We start from the raw sequence: 24,718 nt of genomic DNA, 5'->3' as shown, positions 1-24,718 counted from the left end.
GAAACAAAAATGTATAGTGTACAGGCTCATTCTTCAAAATGTGGGGTCCTTCTGCTTGATGGTAACTTTCCATCTCCCATTTTTGTGTTTGTAACCAAGGTTGTGAATGCTCAGGCTATCCTGGTGGCAGCAGAGCCTGTATCCCCCACACCCCATTTGCTTCTCCTGGTTTGTTCTCTTAACATACTGGAGACTTTGATTGTTGCAGATTACGCAGATGCTCGTGTATTTCCAATCTGTATAAGGATCACTCAGCTCATACTGTCAACATTACACAACTACAGTAGCATTTGCAAGTTTCTCATTTCCCACAGGGTCTTTTGAGACCAGAGTTTTTCTCTCAAAGTTTTGTTTCAGAAACCACAGAAAGAACAGCAGGATGTAACAGATTTTACTTTCCATGCTGGGGACTAGGGAGAAGGGTTTAGACAGCAAAAGCCTGTAATCCCATGTCGAAACTATGATTTTCTACTACCATGTTTACAGCATTAAAAAATTAATAAGCCAGACAGCAAGCCAGCCCGCTGCCTTGGCGGTGCTCAGATGTGCCTTTGGTCAATTACTTAATATCCTCTCGATTTAATATATTTTCCTAAGTGGAACTGATCAAAAGTTTGTACTGAATGAAATGATTTCTTTCTGTGTAATGATTAAATTCATACCATACTGAAGCTAACTGGAAGCCCCAGATATGTTGCTTGCAGTGGAACTGTTCTGGGCTGACGCCTGCAAACATTGAAATGGAACATGTCTCTTTAAGTTCAGGTCTTACATCAAAATTTCAATTCATAGTATAGGTATTAAGGAGCATCACAGTGCTAGAAAATCTCTAAAAATTGTGTTCTACAACTTGTAACAAGGAAAAACTCTGATATCACATTTTCATGAAGAAAAAAGGCTAGCTTCTCCAGGCTGACTGGACCATCCGTCTGCTAGTGACACAAAATACTGTCCAGAATTCCAAGTTGAAATTAATGATTAAAATAGTGCTTGTAGTGACACTCAGCAAATGATGATCCAACTGTTTTTTCCTTTCCCTCATGCCACTGGGACTCATGCTAGTCTAAAAGAGAAAGAAGTCAAAATTTTCTGACTGCAAAACATGAACAGTATGATGTGAAATCAAATTAAATTCCGGTGGAAAAGAGACAAGAGTCATCATCACCAGTCAGTTTGGACTCATTGACAAAAGTCTTGGGCCCCCAAAGTCGATGGTAAAACTCCTGTGAAGGAAACAGGGTGAGGATAATTTGTTAATCAGCATTAGCATAGTCCATGGTTTGGAGCATAGTTAACTGATTTTTAGAGGGCAGTGTGATTGGATGGCCTGTTTCGATTGGGATTAAGTAATAGGATGGGTGAGGCTTAAGTAGTCATTCGAATCCTGAGAAACTGACTCAGTTCAACAGCTCTGTGTGCCTGGATTTCCTAGAGAAGTAACTATGAATGGCACGTAGTTTGGGCTTGCTTTATCACCCCTTCTGCGTGCTGCCCTCCCTTTGAAGTCTGAGCCTTTCCCTCCCGACGCGCACACTGACCCACATGAAAGCGCTCAGCGCTCACACCAGCATTGCTCACTTCCCAAACTGCAATGATCTGACATCACTGCAGTGACACACAGCAGGCAGTTCTCTGGTGAGCTACAGCTGTGCTGCAAAGTAATTGAGCTGAATTATTGGGGTGCTGGCGACAAAACCAAGGCTATCGTCGGTTTTGTGCTAAAGCACAGAAACATCTCATTTTCTTTGCGGTGGTATGCCACCAGTTCCCTGAGGACTTGCACACCAATCAGGTCAGTTGATTGGAAGAGAAAATGAATTAAAATTAATTAAAACTTCTGTTTGATTTTTGGTTTTTTTTTTTAAATTGATGTAACATCTGCAATAGCATGTTTGTTATCCCAAATCCAATTAACAGTATAACGCTGGCACATCAAACTTTGTCAAAATATTTGACAAAATATTTCTATTTCTGAAGAGCGTCATATTCTAATGGAATTATATTCCATTAATAATTGTCTGAGTGGCTTTAATTTAAAATAGCAATAGCAACATTTTAAAGGTGATAAAGAATTTTAAGATACAAAATTTCAATTAAAAGCAAAAAGAAATTCTACAGTAAAAAAAAAACAAACTGAGGCCACCTATTGACAATATTAGGTAAAGAAGAACAAAACTTCATAACTCAATAATTATATATAAAATCAAGAATTAAATATCTAGGAAACTTTGGGTTAGTGTTATAAGACTTATTAAACATTTTATAGTAAGAGCTGAAAAGTCAATGATTTTGAAGCCATTTTAATGTTTCTGTACAATAGAAAAAATATGAAAAAAAGTCTAATTTGTCTTTAAAATTTGTCTGTACCCTAAACAGAGAAAAACCCCTCACATTTGGAAAGATTAATGGGCAAATGATGAGCTATAAATTTTAAGGATGACTTTTTTATTTGTCTAATATATTGTGTGATATCACTGATCTACATCAAAAGTGACATCTGACACTTTTTATGCACAATTGAAGAAGCGGTCGTAAAAACATACTTTTGTTGAAGTATTTCATTGGTAACAATGGTAGGACTCACATCATTTAGGCTGGCTCAGAGCAGAATCCTGGGGGTGCATGTTTAACCTTGCTCTGCACATTCAAGTACAAATTTATAAGACACATCTTCCTAACCAAGATCTTACACAAGAAAATTATCCATTTACTATTTCCTGGCCTGCTTTTTCAGGTGCCAGATGCCTTAACCAGCTTGTAAAATATCCTTAGCACTTTGCAGTATGCTCTGTTGAAGAACATTTTACTAATCACTCCAGTAACGAGGAAGAAAAGACTGTCCTGTTCTGCTCTGTTCTGTCACGCTGTAACTTAATTAAGTTGATGCAGAATGATAGAAATAGAAACCATTATTGCAAATAGAACTGCCTAGTATAAATTATACCAACAATTAGCTAGGCTTCAGTGAAAATCCAACATCCCCATGATATTAGAAAAACATGAAATCACAGCAGTTATTTTTAAAGTCTCCAATATGATGAATATTTGGCAGCTCAGCTGGTGGCTAGTGGCTTGCCACCACGTTGGGCTGCCATGAGACAGGGCTTGGATGTGAGATGGCCACAACAACACCACTCAAAATGCTGGGCTGCTGCAGAAAAATTGTGCTAAAGATGTCACAAGCAGATGCCAAAATGGAATAAGTGAAAGGAAAGACTGAACTGTGCCCTAGAATGACAATATCTTCCTTGACTGGCTTCTTGACCTCCTGGACTTGCACAAAGTCAAGCTGTTTGTCTCGCAGAGGTAGCAAACTGCAAGTACCCAAAAAGCTCCTGGTGATAGCAATCAAAATCATCCATGAAGGGATCCAGGCCTGAGGTAGAATGATGAACCCAGTTATCGGCTTGTAATCAGTAGACCACCAGAGCTCTTCACAATGTTAGAAATCAGCAAAAAATATTATGATGGTGTCAGTTCCGCGCCTCCAAAGCAAAAATATACACAGTCCAGCACGCATGAAAAAGAACCCATGTGGGAAAAGGTAAAAGGTATAGGTTAACTTTCAGCATCTAGTTACTTTGTCTTTTGCTAACAATACCACTGAGTTATGTGCCTTTGAAGAAAGTTGGCGGTTCTTGGGTTTGAAGGTTGATAAAGTCGGCTGGTTAAGGTCCCTTTCTACCATTGTAAAGTACTAGAATCTGTATTTTCAAATCTAGGGCCTCCAGTGAGACAACTAATCTCCTGCTTCATTCCTGTGCATAAACCCTCATTTTCAGAATGGCTGCAAAGGTGCAGGTGGTCAGAAGTCTGAAATTGAAGCCATTTATTCAGAAGTCCAATCAAAGAATTGCTATTTCACTTCTAGAGCCAAACTTAAAAATTTTGGCTTTATGATCTTTGGGCTTCAATTTTCTTCATCTGCAAAGGAGAAATGATATTTATCTCTTAGGATTGTGAGGTGCTTAATTCATGGATATTTACATTATGTCCTCAGCTTTGGCTGAAATTTCTGGCTTCTTTGCACAAGAAAGCCTTCATGAGAGAGTCTGTTTCTGGCACCACATTAAACCTTGCTTTATAGAGGGTTCTCTCATATACATCAGATTGTTATGGGCACAACTATTGAGTCATGGGTGCAAGTGTGGTAACAATTTATTGTAGTTATTCACACAACATTTCCATGCGCAGATTTCAAAGGCGGACTGAGACAAGTTGAGAAGCCAGTTCTTTTAACTTTCTGATTTCTGCTCTGTGACTGAAGAGATTAGATTATTGGAAAACATGCTATTAGCAGTGGCTTGCAGCCAAAGGGTCTGCTAAGGATTCTGCAAGGGGTGCTGTGCTCTCTGTAAATTAAGGAAAAGAGCTGGGTAAGTTACTCCAGCGAGGCATGTTCCTTTTGGGAATTGTCCACAGCAAACGAGAGCTGTGGTTGGTGAGCAAAGAGCAACAGGGAGAAGAAAAATAACAAAAAAGGTCAGAAATTTCAGGGAATAAAAGGCTCTTTTTCTCCTCTACACTGAGCACTAAGTTAACAAGCCTTAATGTTTCTTGATCCCTTTTATGCCACTTTCTGCCTACCCAGACCAAACTGGGAAAAAAAACCCCATTCAATTACCATGTAAGCCCATGATTAAATTCCTCCCCATTTGAAAAAACACATCAGCATATGGTTACCTGCACGCATATGTTACAGACCCCTTGACTTCAATTAGACTTGAATGCCTGATTAAAATTAAGGACTCATTCTTGAATGGAGGCTCTTGTGCTTGGAGCAGACGCTTATCTCCCTGAAGTAGGCAAAAACCCAACTCCTAACACAGTAACTTTGAAAATAACACCTTGAACTTCTCAGTCATTAACTAATTCAAAGTTAAACATTTCTATTTTTTAGCTTCTTACCCAATAGTTTTTGGTAATTTTGTGTTGCCAAAAAGAAAAAAAAATCAAATATTTTCAACATAATAACCATATCTTCATGGTGCCTCAGAGAGCAAAACCATTATTCTTTTCTCCTTATTTTTAGAAGATTGGAAAAAAATTCTCTTCCCTAATACTGCAGAGACAAACATAGCTGTGTGAATTCAAAAGACTTATGTAAGGCTTCTAGCACTACTTTATTAACTTTTTTAAATTAATGTTCATGCATTTTAAATCATTGCCATTATATTTGGGAGTAAGATTCCTACAGTGCTTGGAGTCAGTAGCCCTGTTCCTTTGTGTGTCAGCAAGAGACTCAAGAAAGATAATAATTTCAGTGCTTTTTTAATATAAAAGTGTTTGACTTTTAGATTATTAAGTAGTTTTATAAGGGGCTACTAAGCTATATCCTCACAAGAAGGCAAACAGATTGCTTTGATTTCAGTAAGACTCAAACCAGTGTCTTATAAAAAGAGAGACTCAAAGCCTGCTCATTAATCTCTAAAGTATCTTTTTCAGCTTAAATCTGCTGTTTGCCTTATAATACTTTCCATACCAACATCATATGTAACACTCCATATGGAAAAAAGCCAGTACCACAAAGGTGTTCTCACAGAAAATTAGAAAGAGCTGTTCAAAGGCAAGCTAAATAAAAAGGAGGCCAAATGATCAGGGAAAACATTTGCAAAGTTTATCACATACATGGGAAAAAGAGAATAAGTTTAATTAATGCAAACTATCATGATTTCAACAGTCCCTAAAACCCCTGAGAAAATTATATAATCACATAGCAACAGCTATATACATGCAGTTCTGTAGGACTTTTCACCCTGTGGTCCTCAAAGCATTTTACAGCAATCAAATGAGATGCAGCTCCATGATGTGAGTAAATGCTTTAGGGGCCATATTACCTTTGACAACACTTGTTTGGAGAGGAATGGGAAATGCAGTGCCTGTCTGTTGGCTGCTATAACCAGTCTGAACTGAGACATTTGGGGAACCCCTCGGGTTGAAGCTGTGGCTCTTGCCAGCAAATCCAGGTTGGTTGCTGTTGGTGTTACTCAGCTTTGTATTGCAAGCAGCAGGCACAGCCATCCCAAAGCCCATGCCCAAGCAATAGTACCAGGGATTGAGAAGGGACAGTGCATCACCTCAAGGCTGCTTTTCCACCTCTGATCATCTCTAAGCTTTGAAGGGTCTTGTTGCTTCATAATGCTTGAGGGCTGCTGGTTGCAGGCAGAGCATGGCAATGAGAGAAATTGGGATGTACTCATGTCTTCACTTCCAGCAGGAACACTTTCTTGGTCACAACATAGGGACAACTCTGTATTAGACCCTGTCCCAATTCTCCCATAACAATTTTGTAAGCAAAGAACAAGTACATGAATATTTATCACCAAAAGGCTTTCGCTGGCATAGAACAGGGCTGAGCTCAGACATGCTGAGGCCTCAGTCAAGCCTGCTCTTAGAGATGAAAAAGCATAGTAAGATCTGCAACTAGCTTAGGGGGCTGTTTTTTAAAAAACCAGCCTTGTCTGAGCACACTTCACAACAGAAATTCTTTGTCTAGGCTGTTAAAAAAAAAAGGCAATCTGTTACAAAGCATTGCCCCTAAAATATCTATGCTATAATGATACTGGAAGTAAGGATATAACCGGTCAATGGTTGGAAACAGGCATCAGTGAGACTGCATTAATTAAGATAAAATTCAGAAAGCCTTGGTAGATAAAATCATTGCAGCAGTCTCAGGGAGGCAGTATAATCTCAGTCACATGTATTTTTCAAATCAGAGGTGAGATATCTTTTAAAAAGCATTCTGTAGCTTAGCCATAAATTATTGTGCCTGGGAAAGGAACCATTGAGTGGATCCGAGAGTTTATGCTTTTATGACATAAAGAGTTTATACCTTTTGACATCCCTTGCCGCTGTGCCCCTCTCTAGGGGCACATGCTGGCAAGATAGTCTTTTGTTAGCATTTTGCATTTTGATGGTATCAGCTATATCACAGTTTTCTTACTCACAGTGGGTTTTGTTATGCTTATCAATCTAATTCTAACAATTTTTTTTTAAAAAGAGAATGACTAATAGTAGATAAAAGCAAATAAAAGTGCCATATTTCTAATATAAGGTTATGATCCAATATTTTCTTTGTGATTTGAGAACCAGTTGTTTCACAGGAGATTTCAGAAATTAAATAAACTTTAATTTCCTTCTAACAAATTCCACATAGTTGCCTTATGAAGAAAATTGGAATTTCATGTCTACTAATGTTTCTATGTAGCATATCTGCAAACAGATGGTAAGAGACTTGTTGATTTTACCATTATATATTTGTGCAGGATGAAGAATGGGAGAATATCAAGAAAGTGTCCTTTTGATTTCACATAATTTTCCCTTGTTGTGTCTTAGCCAATTGTCTGATCCACTAGCTTACTAGTGTTCCTGCTTCCTGAAGAGGCCACTACAGCTTTTCTAGAGCATGAGTACCTCTTCTGCTTGGCCTTCTGAAACTCCTGTAATATGCACACACAGAGGTACAGAAGAAGATAAATTGCATTACATGCTACCTTCTTCCTTGCTGTGATACAGAAGCCACCCCCTCTGTAAGTCACCATGATCAGAGATGGGAGTACCCACCAAGTCAGCACATTCTGCTCAGTAGCTCATGCCCAACCCTCCCAGTTGTCCAGGTTGCTTTTATTGATTTCTCCAGCTAAGATCTAAAGTCACTTATAGGAAATGGTGACTAATTTTGGCAGGTTGGATATGACTATGAAACTGAGCTGAAAGAATGAGCACAGATTGATGTCTAGGATAACCCAGACACATTATCCAGGCATTTTATTTAAGGTAAGGGGATAAGGAATGGGAAGGAGACTGGTAGTTTCAAAAACTAGACATGATGCTAAGAGGTCTGCCTTGCATGCATTATTTGTGAATACCAGACATTTCCACCCTGGGAAAGCATCATAAGCAGTCTGGATAAGCTCCAGGCCTTTGTCTTGCAGGACTTAACTTGTTCAAGGTGGACACTGGAGTCAAATTTTGTATCCAATTTTTACCCCTTCTCTATTGGAACGAGCACACTCTACTCACTGATCACTGACAATAAATAGAGTAATTAAAATTTTAAAAATCTGTCTCACCAACCTCTGTTATGATAGAAAACATTGCTATGGTGTGCCCATGCATTGACATATACCTGCTGTTCACTGTGTTCCTAGAACACCATTTATTTTTTAAGCAAACAAATTGGCTAACATGTAGGTGTGTTTATACATCTTCATTCGTCTCAGTTGGTTACAAAAGCAGCATTTTTGGTTCTCAAAATTATGTCCACTGGAAAGAGACTTCAGCTAGAATAATTTAAGTATTTTATAATAAGATCCAGAACAGTGTTAGTGTTCATTCTTTCTCTGCCACTAATGTCCTACTGCACAAGGAACATTTAAGATACTGTATAAACAGGATAATTTTGGAATACAATAGGAGTTTTAAAAAAATTCACCAGACCAATGCTTGTCTTTTCCCCTGTAACACATGACAATTCTTGATACACTTAAGAGGTGGAAGGGCACTTGGTGGTTCGGGCTTTTTTTTGATTTTGTTTTTTTGGGTGGGTTTTTGTTTTGTTTTGTTTTTGTGGGTTTTTTGTTTTTTGGTTTTTTTTTGGGGGAGGGGGGAGGTTATATTTTTGGGTCAGATCAGAGAATAGCAAAGATGTCTTAACAGAGACTCTGAGTGCTCTTGCGGCTTCATACAGATCATTTAAAACGCATTGGTCAGGGGAACACACTCTGCCCGTGGCTGTCTGGAAGATTTGCTAGCATGGTACACACTCCACAGAATGCTGTCTCTGGGCTGATATTTGTAATGATAACACACTGACACTCAAATTACACTGTGTTCTGGTTGCTGCCTCTGTCTTGCCCTTTCTTACAGGCAGCCTAGAGGCAGGACTTTCATATGCATTTGTAAAGAGTCTGTAGCTGCAAACATTAGTAAGAGCTATCACTTAGGAGCAGTTACTTACACTTTGTTTAATCTCTAAGGGATTCTTCTAAATATTTACAGTAGAACAGTTGTCAGACCAAATGCTGGACATTACTGGCAACTTCCCAGCAGCCAAAAAGGAAAGAGGAGAGGAGAGGAGAGGAGAGGAGAGGAGAGGAGAGGAGAGGAGAGGAGAGGAGAGGAGAGGAGAGGAGAGGAGAGGAGAGGAGAGGAGAGGAGAGGAGAGGAGAGGAGAGGAGAGGAGAGGAGAGGAGAGGAGAGGAGAGGAGAGGAGAGGAGAGGAGAGGAGAGGAGAGGAGAGGAGAGGAGAGGAGAGGAGAGGAGAGGAGAGGAGAGGAGAGGAGAGGAGAGGAGAGGAGAGGAGAGGAGAGGAGAGGAGAGGAGAGGAGAGGAGAGGAGAGGAGAGGAGAGGAGAGGAGAGGAGAGGAGAGGAGAGGAGAGGAGAGGAGAGGAGAGGAGAGGAGAGGAGAGGAGAGGAGAGGAGAGGAGAGGAGAGGAGAGGAGAGGAGAGGAGAGGAGAGGAGAGGAGAGGACCTACTTGTTGCATTCTTCTGTGAGGCTTTAGTGAGACAGGTTCTGCATTGAGTAGCTTGGTGGCACTGGGCAAAATGGTCTAGAGGATTGTGCAAACCCCAGCATCAAGTTGTGGTTCGGTCATGTAAAACTGCCTCTATTCTTGTTTATCTTGGGGAACATTACTGTTTGACTGTTTGCTTTGCAGACACTGAAGTAAATAAACTGTGTGAAAGGCCAGTGGCTGCTGAAAGAGGTGGAGGAGCTCCAAATTGTTTGGGGTTGTCAGCAGAGCACCTGCTGCTCTCTTGGACGATCTCTTGGCTGGCAGATCTGGAACCCGCAATATTTCCCTGTCATTGCGGCTCCCTGACACAGGTTGATATGGACTTTAAAATAAATGAAGTTAATACTGTGAGACTGAAAGAAAGACCTTGGTGGGCCTCATCTCCTCAAGATGTGAAGTTACCTTGGCTCTGGTGAGAACAGGGTGCGTGGGGTGAAGCAGGTGTGGAGGAGCAACAAGAGGATGGGCAGCAGTAGGAGCCTGTGGCTGCTGGGAAGGACCTATATGCCAGCAGCTGCTGGCCAGCAGATCACCCACCAGGCTGTCCAGCTGTGTCTAACAAGTGGGGTCTTGGGCAGGCAAGAGGAGGGGACAGTGGCTGCATCACTGCTCTACAGCTGGCAGAAGTGCTGGTACATGGGAGGGGGGCCTGAGACACGAGATACTTGTGTGTCTTGCTATCCCCCACTGTGACACAGCAGGTCTGTACTTACACAAAAAGGCACCAAGGACTGTTATCTTTCTTTGGAAAAATTTCCATTGACTTGAAAATGAGAGCCTTGCATGAATAAGAATCTATGAATTTACCCAGATATATAAGTTTTCTGTAGCATTTGCTATTGTAAAGGGCTGTCCTAATTTTGAGATGTGTGTGTGTCTGTGTGTGTGTGTGTATGAATGCATGTATGAGAGGGAGAGAACTCTCACTGCCTACAACTGTTCTGCCAAGATAAACTTTGGAGCATTTTATAAATTAACTCTGCTCTGTGTGTTTATTTTTCTTTTGGAGATTCTAAAAAGAGACTGTTCAACCCATCTTATTAGGGGCAGCACATTTTTTTAAAGAGAAAAATAAGTTCCGACTCTGCACTGGAAAGTATTTGCTATTTTCAGCAAAAAGTATTCTTTCCTTCTGACCTGGCATATTAGATAAGATTTATATTTCTGACCTGACATTAGGTAGTTAAGATTTATTCTTCTATATTAACTTTACTGAGCTTGCAAGCTATTCATTTACAGCATAGGGAATATATTTATGGCAGAAGCAAAGAAAGTTCACTACAAAATAGTAAAATATGTTATTAGGAGTGTCCTGTAGACTGATGAAAATTGTGAGTACCCTTGCAGCTGGCTCCCTTCTGACTCTTTTTTCCTTCTTTGTTATTTCAACTTTAAAACTTGAAGTCAGTTTCAATGGCAAATAACTTAAAAGACTCCAGATGATTCTAATATATCCACATATATGTACATACATTTACGCTGTGATTGAGAGGTGTGGGGAAGGGGATAACAAGTGACTTGAATTCTCTCCGTGTTCTGCTGGCAATGACCCAGGCATAAGTAACATTGGACCTCACTCTCCTGCCAATATAAATCAGGAGGAACTCCACTGGGGTATAAAGCTGGTGTGTGAGTGAGCAGTGAATCAGATCTGGAGCTTTTCTCTATCCAAAGGTGTGGACCCAGGCAATCTGTTAATGTCCAATTGACTTAAAGAGGGGAACCGCAGACTATGATGGAAACCTGGAAGTACTTCAAGACTCTATAGGCAGGTTGGAAAGGTTGGAAAGTTAGAGGCCTCCTATTGAAATCAGTGGCAAAACCTTCCATTAACTTCAATAGGAAAAGAATTAGGCCCTAGAAATGTCTGGAAGCCAGAGAATTGCATGGCTCAAGAAAAAGGTAATAGGAGCTGATGACTTGCACCAATAAATCACCAATGCAAACCTGGCCATGCTTGGTTTAGGCTCAAAATTGCTTTCATCTGATGTTTGTTTGAAACTTTTTCATTGTAAAACCTTAAAGAAGAACTGGCAGCTGAGAGGGCTGTCTGAGCACGAGGCTGACGGCTGGACAGGGTGTGGTACCTCCTCTGCCCCTGCATCATCGGAGGGAGTCCATCTTAAAGAGAAGCACGAAACCCTGGCCTCCCTGTCGAGACAGCAGTGCTCACACTCTCCTCTGAACCAGAGGATTTCTAATTCAGAAACTTTCAGACTAACTCTGTAAATCCACTTAAGACTGAATATTTTGGGGGAGGGGGATTATGGCTCCACAGCAAGCCAAAGGGAGGAGTAGATATTTCCATTTGTCGACATTATTTAACTCCTGTCACTAGAGTGAATAGAGATGTGCAGAGCTTTGAGGAATTAAATGTGTTGGAGAAAGGGCTTGGCATAGGGAAAGTTGGGACCATTAGGCATTACAAGAGCTGGGAATTTCTTACAGAGTGTAATGAGCAGAGCTGCACATTGCAGTTCAGCTGAGGAACTCTGCTGCCCATCCTGTCTCCAACAATACAGCTGAGGAGGAGGATTCTACTTCTGAACAAACTCCTATTTGTAAGTTGTACTGAGTCGAGGCCGACTGCCCTGCCACACATCTTGACCATCCCTGATAGATGCTGGGGAAAAGCACAGTGTGGTGGAGGGGGCTTTCCTCCCCCTCAGTGGTTTTGCAAACAGTGCATTTTTTCTGCTGGTCCCTGAAGGGGAGAGCAGTAGACAAACTGGATGGATAGTTTGGTATCTGTGCTTGGTCAAACAGCCATGGACATGTTTGACATCAGCTGACGCATTCAGAATAGTTCACCACTTTACAAACTTCACATTTCCTATTCTTGCGTTTGATAGACCTCAGGGCTATATTCTGTTACTCGATGCAAACCTTCCCATCCTTCCTTATATCTGACAGAGGCTCCAAGGATTCACATCCTTCTGTATATGCAGAGATTCGTGGCTTGTTTTTGCAATCTGTCTCTGTAAATCAAAGAAGTTGTTCCCTGCTTCTTGTCTCTCACCAAGAAACCCACTGCTCTCATCAAGTCATTACACCACAGCTCAAAGGCATCCTTTCTCTTTCCACCATTTCTCCCCAAAACCCTGGTCTCAGCAATGCAAGCTGCAATAATTTGTAATTGAAAGGGAAAACTATGTCGAAGAAGAAACTTGTTTCTTTGGGGTGACACTAAGGAAAAATAGAAGCTTCTAAGACTATGAGAAAATAAATATTTTAAAAATTGATTTGACAAAAATCACATTATTGTACATCCTGTATGTTGTATGTATGATTGCATGTGAATTCTGGTGTCTGTTCTGGTTCCATGCATTCACCTGCTAGTTCTCATTTCCAGTAGGCTTGGACTGGGCTCATGTGTTGAATGGATTATGAGAAGGACATGGATCATACATGTATTAAATCTGGCAGGCTAATGGAGCTGATCTAGACTTATTACTTCCTCTACCACTTGCCACTTCAGAAAATGCAACATTTTGTGTCCGTTCCTGTGCTCACTTATTTAGCTAGTCTGTTCTGCTGACTGTTCTTATTCTGTGAATTACTTCAGGCACTACTTTGAGAGACAGTGCTCAGGTTCAATATCTGTAGAAACAAAGGGGAGGCAAAGAAGGAAAATGCTCAGGAATACACAGTGCTGGGCAGAGTGAATAAGTACAGCATGGAGAAAGCCATAAAATATTTCTTCTACACTTTTAATTGGCAAATTACATCAGTTCTCTGACAAAAGACAGTGGAATACCCTCATGTTCTGTACCAGCATCTCACAAAGTGAATTGCAGACTGCATTTCTGCTCCTTTTCTTGGTGATTGGCAAGAAAAACCTCCCACTTATCATGTTTTTTTAGTAGCCTGTATAAACATTTAGGCTGGATTCAGTGCACATGCAAATTTTATGCTGGCAGGGCTCTGTGAGATACTTGCTTCCTGACATGAGTTGTAACTAGAAGCAGAATCAGTCCCTTAACCTTTGTGACATGTTTATTCTGCCTAAACCATCTCCCATTAAAAACAATGCAGAGGCTCTAATTGAAAACCTCGGGTTAGAATGGCATGTGCCTTATGACTGTGACATTTCTGTTTGCTGATAAAAGAGAGAAATATTGTCTTTCCTTGCACGTGCACGGATGCAGTTACGGAAGCGTACCCGTACCCATGGCCAACCCCAGGAACATCAGCAGCAGTGTTGCTGCATTGTCACAGTGGCAAGGAAAGACCCTTTTCACTGGAAACACCAATTTTCCCTTCCCACAGCATACTCTCTAGAGCATCATCTTCCTGCCAGGTGGTTAAGCAAAATTCCCAGCCTAGTGATACAGGTCATTTGAAAGGCAAGAAAGGTTTCATAACCAAAAAGGGAAGGGTCCATATAACTTTTTGGTACAGTTTTAAACATGGCGAGCTCATCAGAAAAAAAAAGACCCTACCAAGCTTCCCAGGCAATTTTTTTTGTAGTTCTTTAATTTAGCATTTGGTTTAACCCATATAAAACTCATTATTTTGTTTTCCATATCCAAACAGATGATAAGAACACTGGGAGAAGAGATGGAGTTTTCAGACAAACCAAAGGACTTCATGTGGAGTCAAAAACTTCTAGCTGAGGTTATCAGCATGAATTTCACCTATATTTTAAGACAATCTCAAAGTGAAAATACTTTAATTCTTGCTTGTGTTGATGTGAACTTTTTTGTATGTATGGGAGTGCATATATGCAGATATAGATATTAATGTGTAGGGGAGAAGGGAGAGATGGCAATGCATAAGCATGAGTTTTTCCAATTCTAGGACAACAGCTGTGGGGTCAGAGTGTTCCAGGGAATTAACTATATAAGCCAGAGATGTTTCTGTAGGAATTAAGGAAGATGAGATGGAAGATTCTACTTCTGAATAAACTCTCCTATATGCAGTACTGCAATTTCTGTGACTGATCTCTTTTGAGCAAGATGTGTCCAAGGTGTCTGCATACTTCCAGATGAAAAACACAGGCCCTTTTTCCTGTTCCCAGAAGTAACCACAGCCAGTCATGGAACCAGGCTAGAAGGCTCAACCAGCAAGTATCATAGATGAATAACTTACTTTTCAAGAAATTATGCAAGGCTTCAAAAAGGATTATGGATTGACTTTCATAATGCTTGGTGGTCTTTTAGCTATGGTTAGAATCCTCCTCTCTCACATAATCAGGAGAGTGTGGAAATGCAAGAGAAGGCTACTCTTTTGATTAATCTATTTTATCCGGGCTTAGGTGTGATTTATCCTGAGGGAGAAATGAACTTCTCTGCTCACTGGGTAGCTGGAAATGATGTGATTTCAGAAAGATGTGAATAGCAGCCTGTCCTCATCTTGAACTGGTACAGTTCACAGCTTTGTGGCCAGCCAGTTCCTGGCAGAGTAGTAAGATGCCCCCACTCTGATCACTCCCTACTCAGTGCTTCTAACCTCCATAAAGCTTGGGAGGACTTGTGTTAAGCAGAGTATCCAGGTACAATATGTAGATACCTCATAAATGAAAGCCTGTTTGAAATTTCCTCCATAATTTTTACGTTTATAGAGTGATTGAGACAATGCAACCACAATATTTGTCGCTGCTTGTTAGATATACTGAACTCAGAGCTAGTAATGTGGCAGCTTACTTAGCTTACTTGCTGTATGTTTGAAGGAAGCTGGGGCTTTAAAGCAGGATTAGTGTCTTAGTTAATTACTCAGATGAAAGAACCCAGTCATGGAAGAGAATAAACACTTTCAAATCATATTGATTTTCTAGATTTGTAGCAGAAATAAATCACACCAATGGAGATAAAATGCAATATTTTTGTCCGCAATCTGTCTAGGGGAACCAGTTTTTTATGTTTATCTGTTCCTCAAAATGACTTTGGTCTATTCTTCAGAAATAATGCTTGGCCTAAGCAGCAATGAGGATGCCCTTTTTGCTGACATTCACTTGAAGCTGGATCCTACTGACGGATTTGTACATGTCTGAAACTTCTCCTCAATTGGTAGCTTAAAAAGCACAGTTAAATAGTTTCATTCCTAAAGTCAGGGCCTTGATCTTAAAAATACTTGTCTAGGACATAGCACAAGTTACAAATTCTACACTCTCATCCAGAATTCTACTTTCCCTTTTAATACGCCCTCAACTCTGAAACTTGTCAATTGCCCAACTCTTCATAAAACATAAACACGAGAGACAAATGTGTGATTTCACTTTGGACTGCAAAACAGAAACTGTTGTGGGGTTTCTTTTTTTTCTTTTGCAAAACACAAAATCATGTCATTTATTTGCCTTCCAGGCCTTCAGGATCTTGCTATTAAACATCTGCGGCCAGTATGCCCAGCACAAGAAGGTCTCATTTCAGCTGATTATTTTTAGTTCTGTGTTATACTGAAACTTTCTGGAATCTTCATCCATCCCCATGTGTTTGCAAAATACTTGCACTTAACATCTTCTGATGCCCATGTTGAATAAACAGCCTTTGCTCCCACTTTTCTATTTGGGAGGGCCAGCTCTTCCCTCAGCAGTAACATCAAGTAATATAACAACTCATTGTAGCAACTCATTATTCAGTGGCATAGAAAAAGTGAAATTAATAATGAACATTCTAGGAAAAGGAAACAAGGTTATGAAACACTTGCCGACACTGGTTTGTGTAATCTTTATGAATAAGCAACTCAATAATGCTGGGCAAGTGCGTGTGGGAGGCTCATTCTGGAGAAACTGGCTGTTTTCCTCTCTCTGACCAGTTCAGCTGTTATGATAAAAAATGTTGTTGCTAAAGAAACCTTTAATAAATCCTAATGGGAGTATTGCATGTGCTGATAACATGCATAAACTTTGCAAACATATTAAAGTGTCAGGTTTTAGTAGCTCTGGTTCATGTGGATGTTCATAAAAGTTTTGCAAGGAATGCAATGGAAATCTTGTTCCACCAGCGGGTTGCTGCTACGATTCTGGTTTATGTGAGGACCTTGTCTTCCTTCCCCTTGAAACACAGCCTCATCCTGTAAGGAAGCTGAGTTAAAATATCTCAAGCCCTCCTTCTGCTGTGACTTTCCATTAAAACACTATCACTAGTGAAGCTGTGTACCCAGAGAGTAATTTGGGGAGAAGTGGGGTGGATAAGCTGGTGCTTGGTAGAGGATTTATGCTGTTTCAAACATCCCTGCATTGTGTCGTGATGAACTCCATTGACGCCTCCATTAAAGAACAGCTGGCAGCTCTGAGCAAGATATTTCAGTTGCCTTTTAGTAGGTGAGAAGAGTTGGGTGCCTAAAAAGGGAAAAAACCCAGCGCGATGAACAAGGAGTCTTAACCTGGTCTGAAAAGATGGATCAAATCCTGGATGTCCAGGGCACTACTACACTGCACTGCAAACCAGTATATTCTTTAACAAAAGAAAGGAGAATTAATTTTTTTCTTCTGAAACATACCACAAAAGGAGCAGCAGCCTTGCTGCCCCTAAATGCATCCAAAAGCTTACCTGCTAAAATATTTGGCAAGGAACAGAAAACCTAAGCTAAATCAATTCTTCCATATAGCATGACTGTAGCCCATCTGTATTAATATGCTCTAATAAAGTGATGTTTTTTCACCTGGATTTGCATGTAATCTCAGGTCACTGCTAGCACCAATTTTAGTTTGCACAGGACAGACAAGGGCTTGGGGGCTGGGTAGGGAGCAGGAATGCATGTGACTTTATTCCAGTGTCAGTAAGCAATCATCTGCAATATTGTGAGCTCCGTGCGGAGGAACTTTGCATTGATATATTTATTATTTGTTGCTATTTATTCATTGCATTTTTTAACACAGGGTTTCTTTAAGAGAAAATTTCAAAGTCGCTGCATGAAAGGACCTGAGCTCAGACAGATGTTCAGTGCCAGTAAGATGAAACATCGTGTTAGAAATGACAGAGCATCTGAGAAATGTCCATGTGTCAAGGGTGAGATGGAAATTAAGCATTATTTGAAGGTGAGGGACTCATATTTAAATCCTGTCCCAGACACACCTTAGGCACCTTATGTCCAGTTCTTGGATGTGAGCCTTTCTGTGTTTGCCCTTGCCCTTTACAGGAAGCCACAGGAATCACACATCGTTACTATCCCAACATCTATCAATGACCTCCTGTTTCATTTTCATGCCCCAAAATCTTCTTTACCCTGTAGAATATATTAAATGTCTGAAACCCCATCTAGGACCTCTCAATTTTAAACACGAAACCTATCAGGATGTTATACTGACACACATTAAGACGTTTGAAAGGATAAAATTTATAGCAGCACTGCAAGAACTCAGTGTAAACCTGTGGTTTGGAGCTTTAAGTTTATTTAAAAGTACTACTACAAGCATTCCTTTATCCTATTCCTCCCAATTATTCTATTGTGTGGAGCCAATAGAAGGCTGGGGTGCTGCTTCAAGCTGGCAGGAGCTCAGTGGCACTGCCACAGCCAAAGGCTCTCCCAGTTCAGCTCCGATCCCCATAGGTGAGCTCTTGCCTAGGAGCACTGGAGCAAGATGTGTGTTGTGGCTCCTTTGCTTCAGTGGCTGTTATGTTTGTTTACAGGAATAAGTAATACTAACAACAGGAATAAGTAATACTAACATTTTAAAATGCAAGGTCGATAGCTCATAATCTAGAAACTGAAGCACACAGAAATGTTTATTAGTCAGCTGTCGGACAACCATAGTACAATCGTTCCTTAAGTATCATTGCTCATCGCACTGCTTTGCACTAGCTACAAAAGTTAGGTTAAAGTACTCATTAATAAAATCTGCTGGATTTTATTATGACAAAACATCTAATTTTAATGATTCTGTTGTCACCAAAAACTCAGTTATTCAACTATTTATAAAAGAGTTGGAGGTCTCATCTTTTTTTTTTCTTTGAGAGCCATAGCACGTTTTGCATGAATAAATGTTCTCTGAGTACTTTTTTCTGAAGCATTGTTTGTGGTAACAGCAGACAGACAGAGTTTTGTATAAAAACGTACATGGTTTCAGCTGCCTTTTGTCATCTGATAAGATTGCTTTGTTCAGAATTATTTTGGTAAAAAAATTGGCAATGTGATTTTGACTCGTTCAGACTCCAAAATTAGAAGTGAGACAAAAATATTTTTTTATTAGCTTTTATATCTCCTCCACCAAGCTTTCGCAACTTCTAATTTAATTTTGAGCAAAAGGGACAATTCACTGCAGGGGAAAAATAATTCTTGAGAACATCCATAGTTTTAGTGGAGGAGTGTTGTTAGCAGTCCCTGTCTATAAATGATTGAGTATGAAATGACAGACAGCTTGTTAATGTCAGCGATAAAGTGCAGTGGTGCAGCCAGCACACTTGCTTTGCAAACCAGAGAGCAAAATGAGCACGCTAAGCGGGAGAAAATTAGTAAGTCTGATTTTTGAGTTCCAGCTCAGATTTTATCAGGTGTAATTTCCATAGTTTCCAGTGACAAATTTATAGCAAGAAGAAACAGCAGAATGGGGATTGGCAAAGGCTTGGTACGTTAAGGGCAAAGCTCAAAAGAAGAAATTAGTCTCAGTTAACTTGTTTGGCTTCAGTTGGCTCAATAGGTGGAAGTAGTAAAATAGTGATACTTTTCATATGATTAATAAAGAGACTGCCTCCAAGCAGCTTAAGTATCATAGTATTGAAAGGCAAGAGGCATTGTTTTATCCTCTTTAGGGGCTTTGCATATTTGAATCATGCAATTTTGCAAGTACTTTAGTATGGGATTTCTTCCAAACTCAAAGTGTATCCTGAGGTCCTGCAGAAAAAAGCTCACTCCAGCTCTAGCATAGCCCATAGGACTTTCTCCACTGAAAGTAAAGCAGACGGGTTCAAGCTCTTAAACCTTCTTACTAATAATAGCAATATTTTATTCTGTCTGCAGAGAGAAATAGGACTTTTCATATATTTTAAGGTATATCATCCTACATCAATGTCTTTGAGAAGTTGTGGTAACATGTATCGAAAGTCTAACATTTATTTTATATAGTATAAGAAATGTCTTCAACAGGTCATAGAAAAAAAATTGAAATTATCACCCTTTCAGATATCAGGTATGAAATGGGAACTGGTCAGTAATGTCCTTTAGTCCCTGGGGATAACAACACTTATCGTTCCACATACGCTGGTATGATCAGGCACAGATTTTACATACAGACCAAGTTATTTTTTAAAAAATAACACAAGCAGTCTATCCCTATCGTGCTTCTAAAGCTTTCAGAGGTTGGTAGTGATTTTCTGATATTTAATTTTTTAAGATAACTCTACAGTGAGATATGTTCACAGTTTACAACAACACAATGGAACAGCTTCTGCTTCCAATGACTGCAATAGGAATTTTACTGTCTATTTTTAAATGGACAAATTTTCATCCAAAAAATGAGAAATATAGTTTCATTGCAAAAAAAAAAGAAGGACACACTTTTCGCTATCAAAGTATTTACCCTCACAGTGCTAATATGAAGAGATCAGAGTAAAAATTATCAGCAGCATACAAACACTTTGAAAGAGAACTAACAGTAATTCAATCCTGCCCAAAGGGGGCTGCTTGATGGCTGTTTGCCTGGCTAACTTCTGCTTACAACTTGCAAAATTATTTCTGTTTTTAAAAATTGGTAACAAAATCTATATTAATACCAACTCTGTAGTACTGCCATCTGTGACGTGCAAACACTGAACATACATGTAGATATCAATAATATGTATAGGTGGGGAACTATTAAAATAATTGCTTCTACAATGAGGTGTTATTTTAACTAATAATGTAATTCCTTTTTTCTTCCCGACATTCTACCTCCATGTGAATTCCACCCTGTTCAAGAGTATAAAAATACTGAAGAAATAATTTTACCAGTTGGCGTTGTGTCAATATTTTCCCGGTTTGTTTTAATTTATATAGCTATCTATACAAAAGGGCTGTTAAACACCTCCCTAATTTTGAGTTTGTTAGTAGTTGTATGCAAACCAAGCCAGAGATGCAGAGTGTTTGCAGACTGGAGCCCTCCACTAGTAATTGTGACCAGAAGCAGATGCTGGAAGACCTGCAGTCCCGCATCAGCAGAGGAATGGACAGAGGAGCAGGTGAAGGCAGGAAGGCAGGAAGGCAGGAAGGCAGGAAGGAAGGAAGGAAGGAGCACTGGGTATCCTGGACGTGCTATTGTAGTGAAAGGCCGGAGGCAATTTGATGGGCTACCAATAATCACGGAGGCTCTACATCCAAATTGCATTTCCATAAAGTAATACAGATTATTTTAGTCACAAATGTAGGAGTGTAGTAGAAATACAGAATTTTCTATCGCTTTACTTATTCTGGATTTCCAAATTTAGTCCATGGCTCACTGCTAGTCCACAGGGTCATGGCAAATGGTCTGCCGGTCACTCACAGACCCGCAGCAAATAATACTTCATTTCTGTCTACTAGAAGGTCAGTGAGAGATGTACATAATTGTCAGTACTAAGTTTTGGGGGTTGGTAGTAGTCTGCAGAGCCAAAATATTTTGGAGCTATTGACTTGATCGTCCTTTTTTTCTAAGCAAACTGCAATCACTGGCCAATACACAGAAATTCTTATTTATTGGTACGCTAGTCTATACTCAGTTGCATATTACTCTGTCTTGTAAGACTCAAACCAGCAACTTTGTTAATCTTGATTGCTCTTATCAGAATAAAATCACAAATTTCACTGTTAGTGGTATGTTTGCTTTTAACTTTTATTGATTGTGTTCTATGTCTAATTCTGGACCCAATCATCTGTCTGCACTTTGTTGTTGAATTCAGAGGAGTTTTATCTCTCCACAGCCAACTATATCTTTACTACTGATCATGGGACAGAAATTCAGGACTCCCCAGCTAGAAAATTCAGTAGGAGTTTGGAGAGCAAAAGGATTGCAAACTAGACATTTCTCATAGAAGGATTACTTTGGCAATAGGTACAAAACAAGTAATGCTTCAGGACCAGATCCTTCTGATGGGATAATTTAACAAATGAACTTCAATTTATACCAGCTGGGACTCTGGCATGGTGTATTCTGAATTAGCCAGTTCAGATTTTATAATTTCTTTACTTAAAAATATGTAAGTCTACAATATAATGGGGGACTCTGATAATAACCAAAACAAAGTAACATGGGCTCACTCACTGACTGCTTGATAGGAACTTATTTGTACTATATTTAAAAATAAGTAGGTTAAAGAGAAATTTTAAAACATTTCCCTAAAAATGTGCTTATGATTTGTGACTATCTAAGCAAAAGAAACAGAAATCCACACAGTAGATTCATTTGACAGGTGCTGTCTGTATCTGCACACTATAATTATAATAAAGTTGCACTATTCACTAACAGCGATTCATAGGTTTTTAAAGCCAAAGTGATTGATTAGTGCAAGTGATCATAACCACTTTTATAATCTTTCTTAAACACTCACTCTCTAATTCTTTGTTTCAAGCTAAGTAACCACTATTTATACCAAATCATGGTTTGCAGCCAGCTGGATTTGAAGACCTCGGCCAGTAGGCGATGTATATAGCACGTCCAGGTGAGGTGTTCTGAAAGGCTTTTTGCCTTCGCTGCCAAAATAACGAGCCAGATTCCCATTCTGACCCTCGAGCTGCGCTTTTCCAGCCACTTGTTCTGCTCGGACTTTATCTTAACTCCTTCATTTAACCATAAAACTTTGAGCAAATGCTCAGTACCTTCTCCACGGTGTACCAACCAGCTAAATATTGGCGGCCAACACTTCCGCCCCTATTTCCCGAAAGCTGCCCCGCTGCGCAGGTTGCCTGAGGACGACCGAGGCGGGACGGCGCTCTCCTGAAGAGCTCAGCGCGTCTGCCGCGCTTCTCGGAAGCGGCGGCCGCCCTGCGCCCAGCGCTGCGAGCGGTCGGGGGCAGGGGGCAGACCCGCCTTGTCCCGCCGAGAGCGGGGCAGCTCCGGGCCGTGCCGAGCCGAGCCGAGCCGTGCCGTGCGGCGGGAGCCGAGCACCTGCAGCCGCGGGCTGCCCGCCGCGGCACGGGACAGCAGAGGTCGCCGCCGGCCCGGCGCTGGCCCGGCGCGCCGCGCACCAGGTGCCTGCCGGAGCGAGTCCGGGAGGACGGGGCCCCGCTCCGCGACCCCAGCCCCGCGGGGCCGTCCTGCCCCCCGAGCCCTGCCGTGCCCCCAGCCCGGGGCTGAGCCTCCGCCGAGCCCGTCGGGGCGCCCCTGCTGCTGGGGGTGGGGGGCAGCCGCAGCTTGCGGGCCCGCGGTCACCAGGGGTTAAAGGAGTGGGTGGGAGGTGATGGAGGCTGCGGAGCCCTCCCTTGCCAAGGATAATAAACCGGATGCCCTGACATGTTTTACTTAGCCCTTAGTGCTCCCTCGCTGTGAGGCCGTGGGGATCGGAGAGCTGGAGTCCCGGTCTCTCTCGTCCTCAGCTCCGCTTTAGGGGCACTTTAGGCGAATCAAAACTTGTTTGCAGGAGGCAAACTATACAAAGGAGGCTTTCAAGGGCCAGCCGTGCCAAGCAGGGCAAGGGAGAGAAGGCTGAGCTGGAGAAAATTAAAATAGCAGTACCTCCCCTCCCTGAGGAAGTAACTCAGTTACTTCTTGCTGATGAAATGTAGGGGGCTGTGTTTTATGACATTTCCTCGGTGTCTGCAGCTGCCAGGGAGAGCGGACAGGCATCAGCAGCCCCTCCGCGGTAGGTGCGCAGAAAATGCCTCCTCTCCTCAAACAGCGGCGGGTCCGATTCAGGCGGGGGTGGCGAGGCCGGGTCGGGGGCACGTCCCGGCGGCCTCTGCCGCCGCATCCCGCCTCATCCACGGCTCCTTGCGGCAGGGTCACGGCAGAGCTCCGGCCGGCGGCACTGCCGGAGGTGTCACCGCGGATTCGAGCCCACACCGCACCCCCACGCCGGAGCCAGAGACCGCCTGACCGTGACAGCGCCCCGCGACCTGGACAGCGACTTCCCAAGGGGGCGACTCGCTGCTGCATCCCTGTTCTTTCTTCCCCGATGGCGGGGGGGCTCTCCTTTCTAACCCTCGGACGGGGCAGGGTGCTTCTGCCAGCACCCTGGGCACTACCCCTCGTCCCCCCGGCCCCCGCTTGCCTCTGCCCCGGACCCGGGCGGAGATGGACGGGAGCGGGTTGAATCAGAAGGGATGGACTCGCCTCATCCCGTGGGATTAAAATTTAAAAATTAAAAAATTTTTAAAATTCAGGGGCCACGGTCCCAGGACAGTGGCAATGGGTGACTAGTGGCCAGCGGAGGCTGAAAGCCAACGGGCCAGACAGAACCGCGACACCCCCAGCCCCCCTCCGCATTGCCGGGCGCCAGGCTTAACCTATAGCGATAATCCGTACTGCCCGTTCTTGGGAAGGCGGCTTCTTGACCGGGATGGAGAAGCGCTTAGGGCATACCGGCAACAAGTTACCTGTCGTGTCATCGCCCTTTCCCTTCAGAAAGAGGGAAGACTTAAGAAAGGACGTTCCCTTTCACCAGACATTAAAATGTAAAGCACCAGACGCAGCTCTTCCCAGAGCCCGCGCTGCTCATCCCGGTGAGGGGAGAAAGAAGAGCAGAGAGAGGTCAAAAATTGCTTTCATCCCTCCAGTTGAATGAAACTGCCTGCAAATCCTCTCGGCCGCGCCGCTGACGCGGGATTTAGTTCCCAGCGCACTCGCCCGGGCACCGGGGACACGGAACCCCCCGGACAGGTGAACAGCACAACGAGAGGAACCAGAAGTTATCAAAGTATAAATCTCTTCGCACTTACTTCTTCCCTGTCGCCGTACCCTGGAGGCGTGCTGGCTGCCAATGTATTCCATAAAGTTCAAAGTGATAAAAAACCAAGAAATCAGTCGCAATTGCATAGTAACCCTTTGAGAGTTCGACTTCTCCTTTTCGTCCTTTTTTTCTTTCCTTAAAAAAAGAAATAATAAACCGGGGTGGTAGGCGGCAAGGGATGAACACAGCAGCAGAAATACCTGCACTGAGATCCAAAGCTGGGCTTGGCCGGCTTGATGTCTTTTGCCTTTTTTTTTTCCTCTTTTTTTTTTTTTTTTTTCTTCCTTTTTTTTTTTTTTCTTTTCCCTTCCCCTTCGCTTTTCCTATTGCACTTTCCAGCAGTCTGCCCCGCTACCTGCCGCAAACCTCAGAGGGCAGTCAGCAGCGGAGAGGAGCCGAGCAGCCGCCGCCGGGGTCCATGCCG

The 24,718-nt window shown here is 41.9% G+C and overlaps 1 protein-coding gene across 1 annotated transcript in view; it reads right to left on the bottom strand.

The window, feature by feature from the left end:
* RSPO3 (R-spondin 3) overlaps positions 1-24,380 on the bottom strand; it is a gene marked incomplete at both ends in the record, with an annotated part of 57,307 nt that extends 32,927 nt beyond the window's left edge. The window contains one exon of the mRNA XM_084202194.1: positions 24,284-24,380. Coding sequence (XP_084058320.1) covers positions 24,284-24,380 — 97 coding nt within the window. The remainder of the gene's footprint in view (positions 1-24,283) is intronic.
* Positions 24,381-24,718: the final 338 nt, after the last annotated feature.

This window comes from Fringilla coelebs, assembly GCF_963513975.1.
Source record: "Fringilla coelebs genome assembly, chromosome: 3".
NCBI lineage: Eukaryota > Metazoa > Chordata > Aves > Passeriformes > Fringillidae > Fringilla > Fringilla coelebs.
This window is presented reverse-complemented; position numbering and strand designations above follow the sequence as displayed.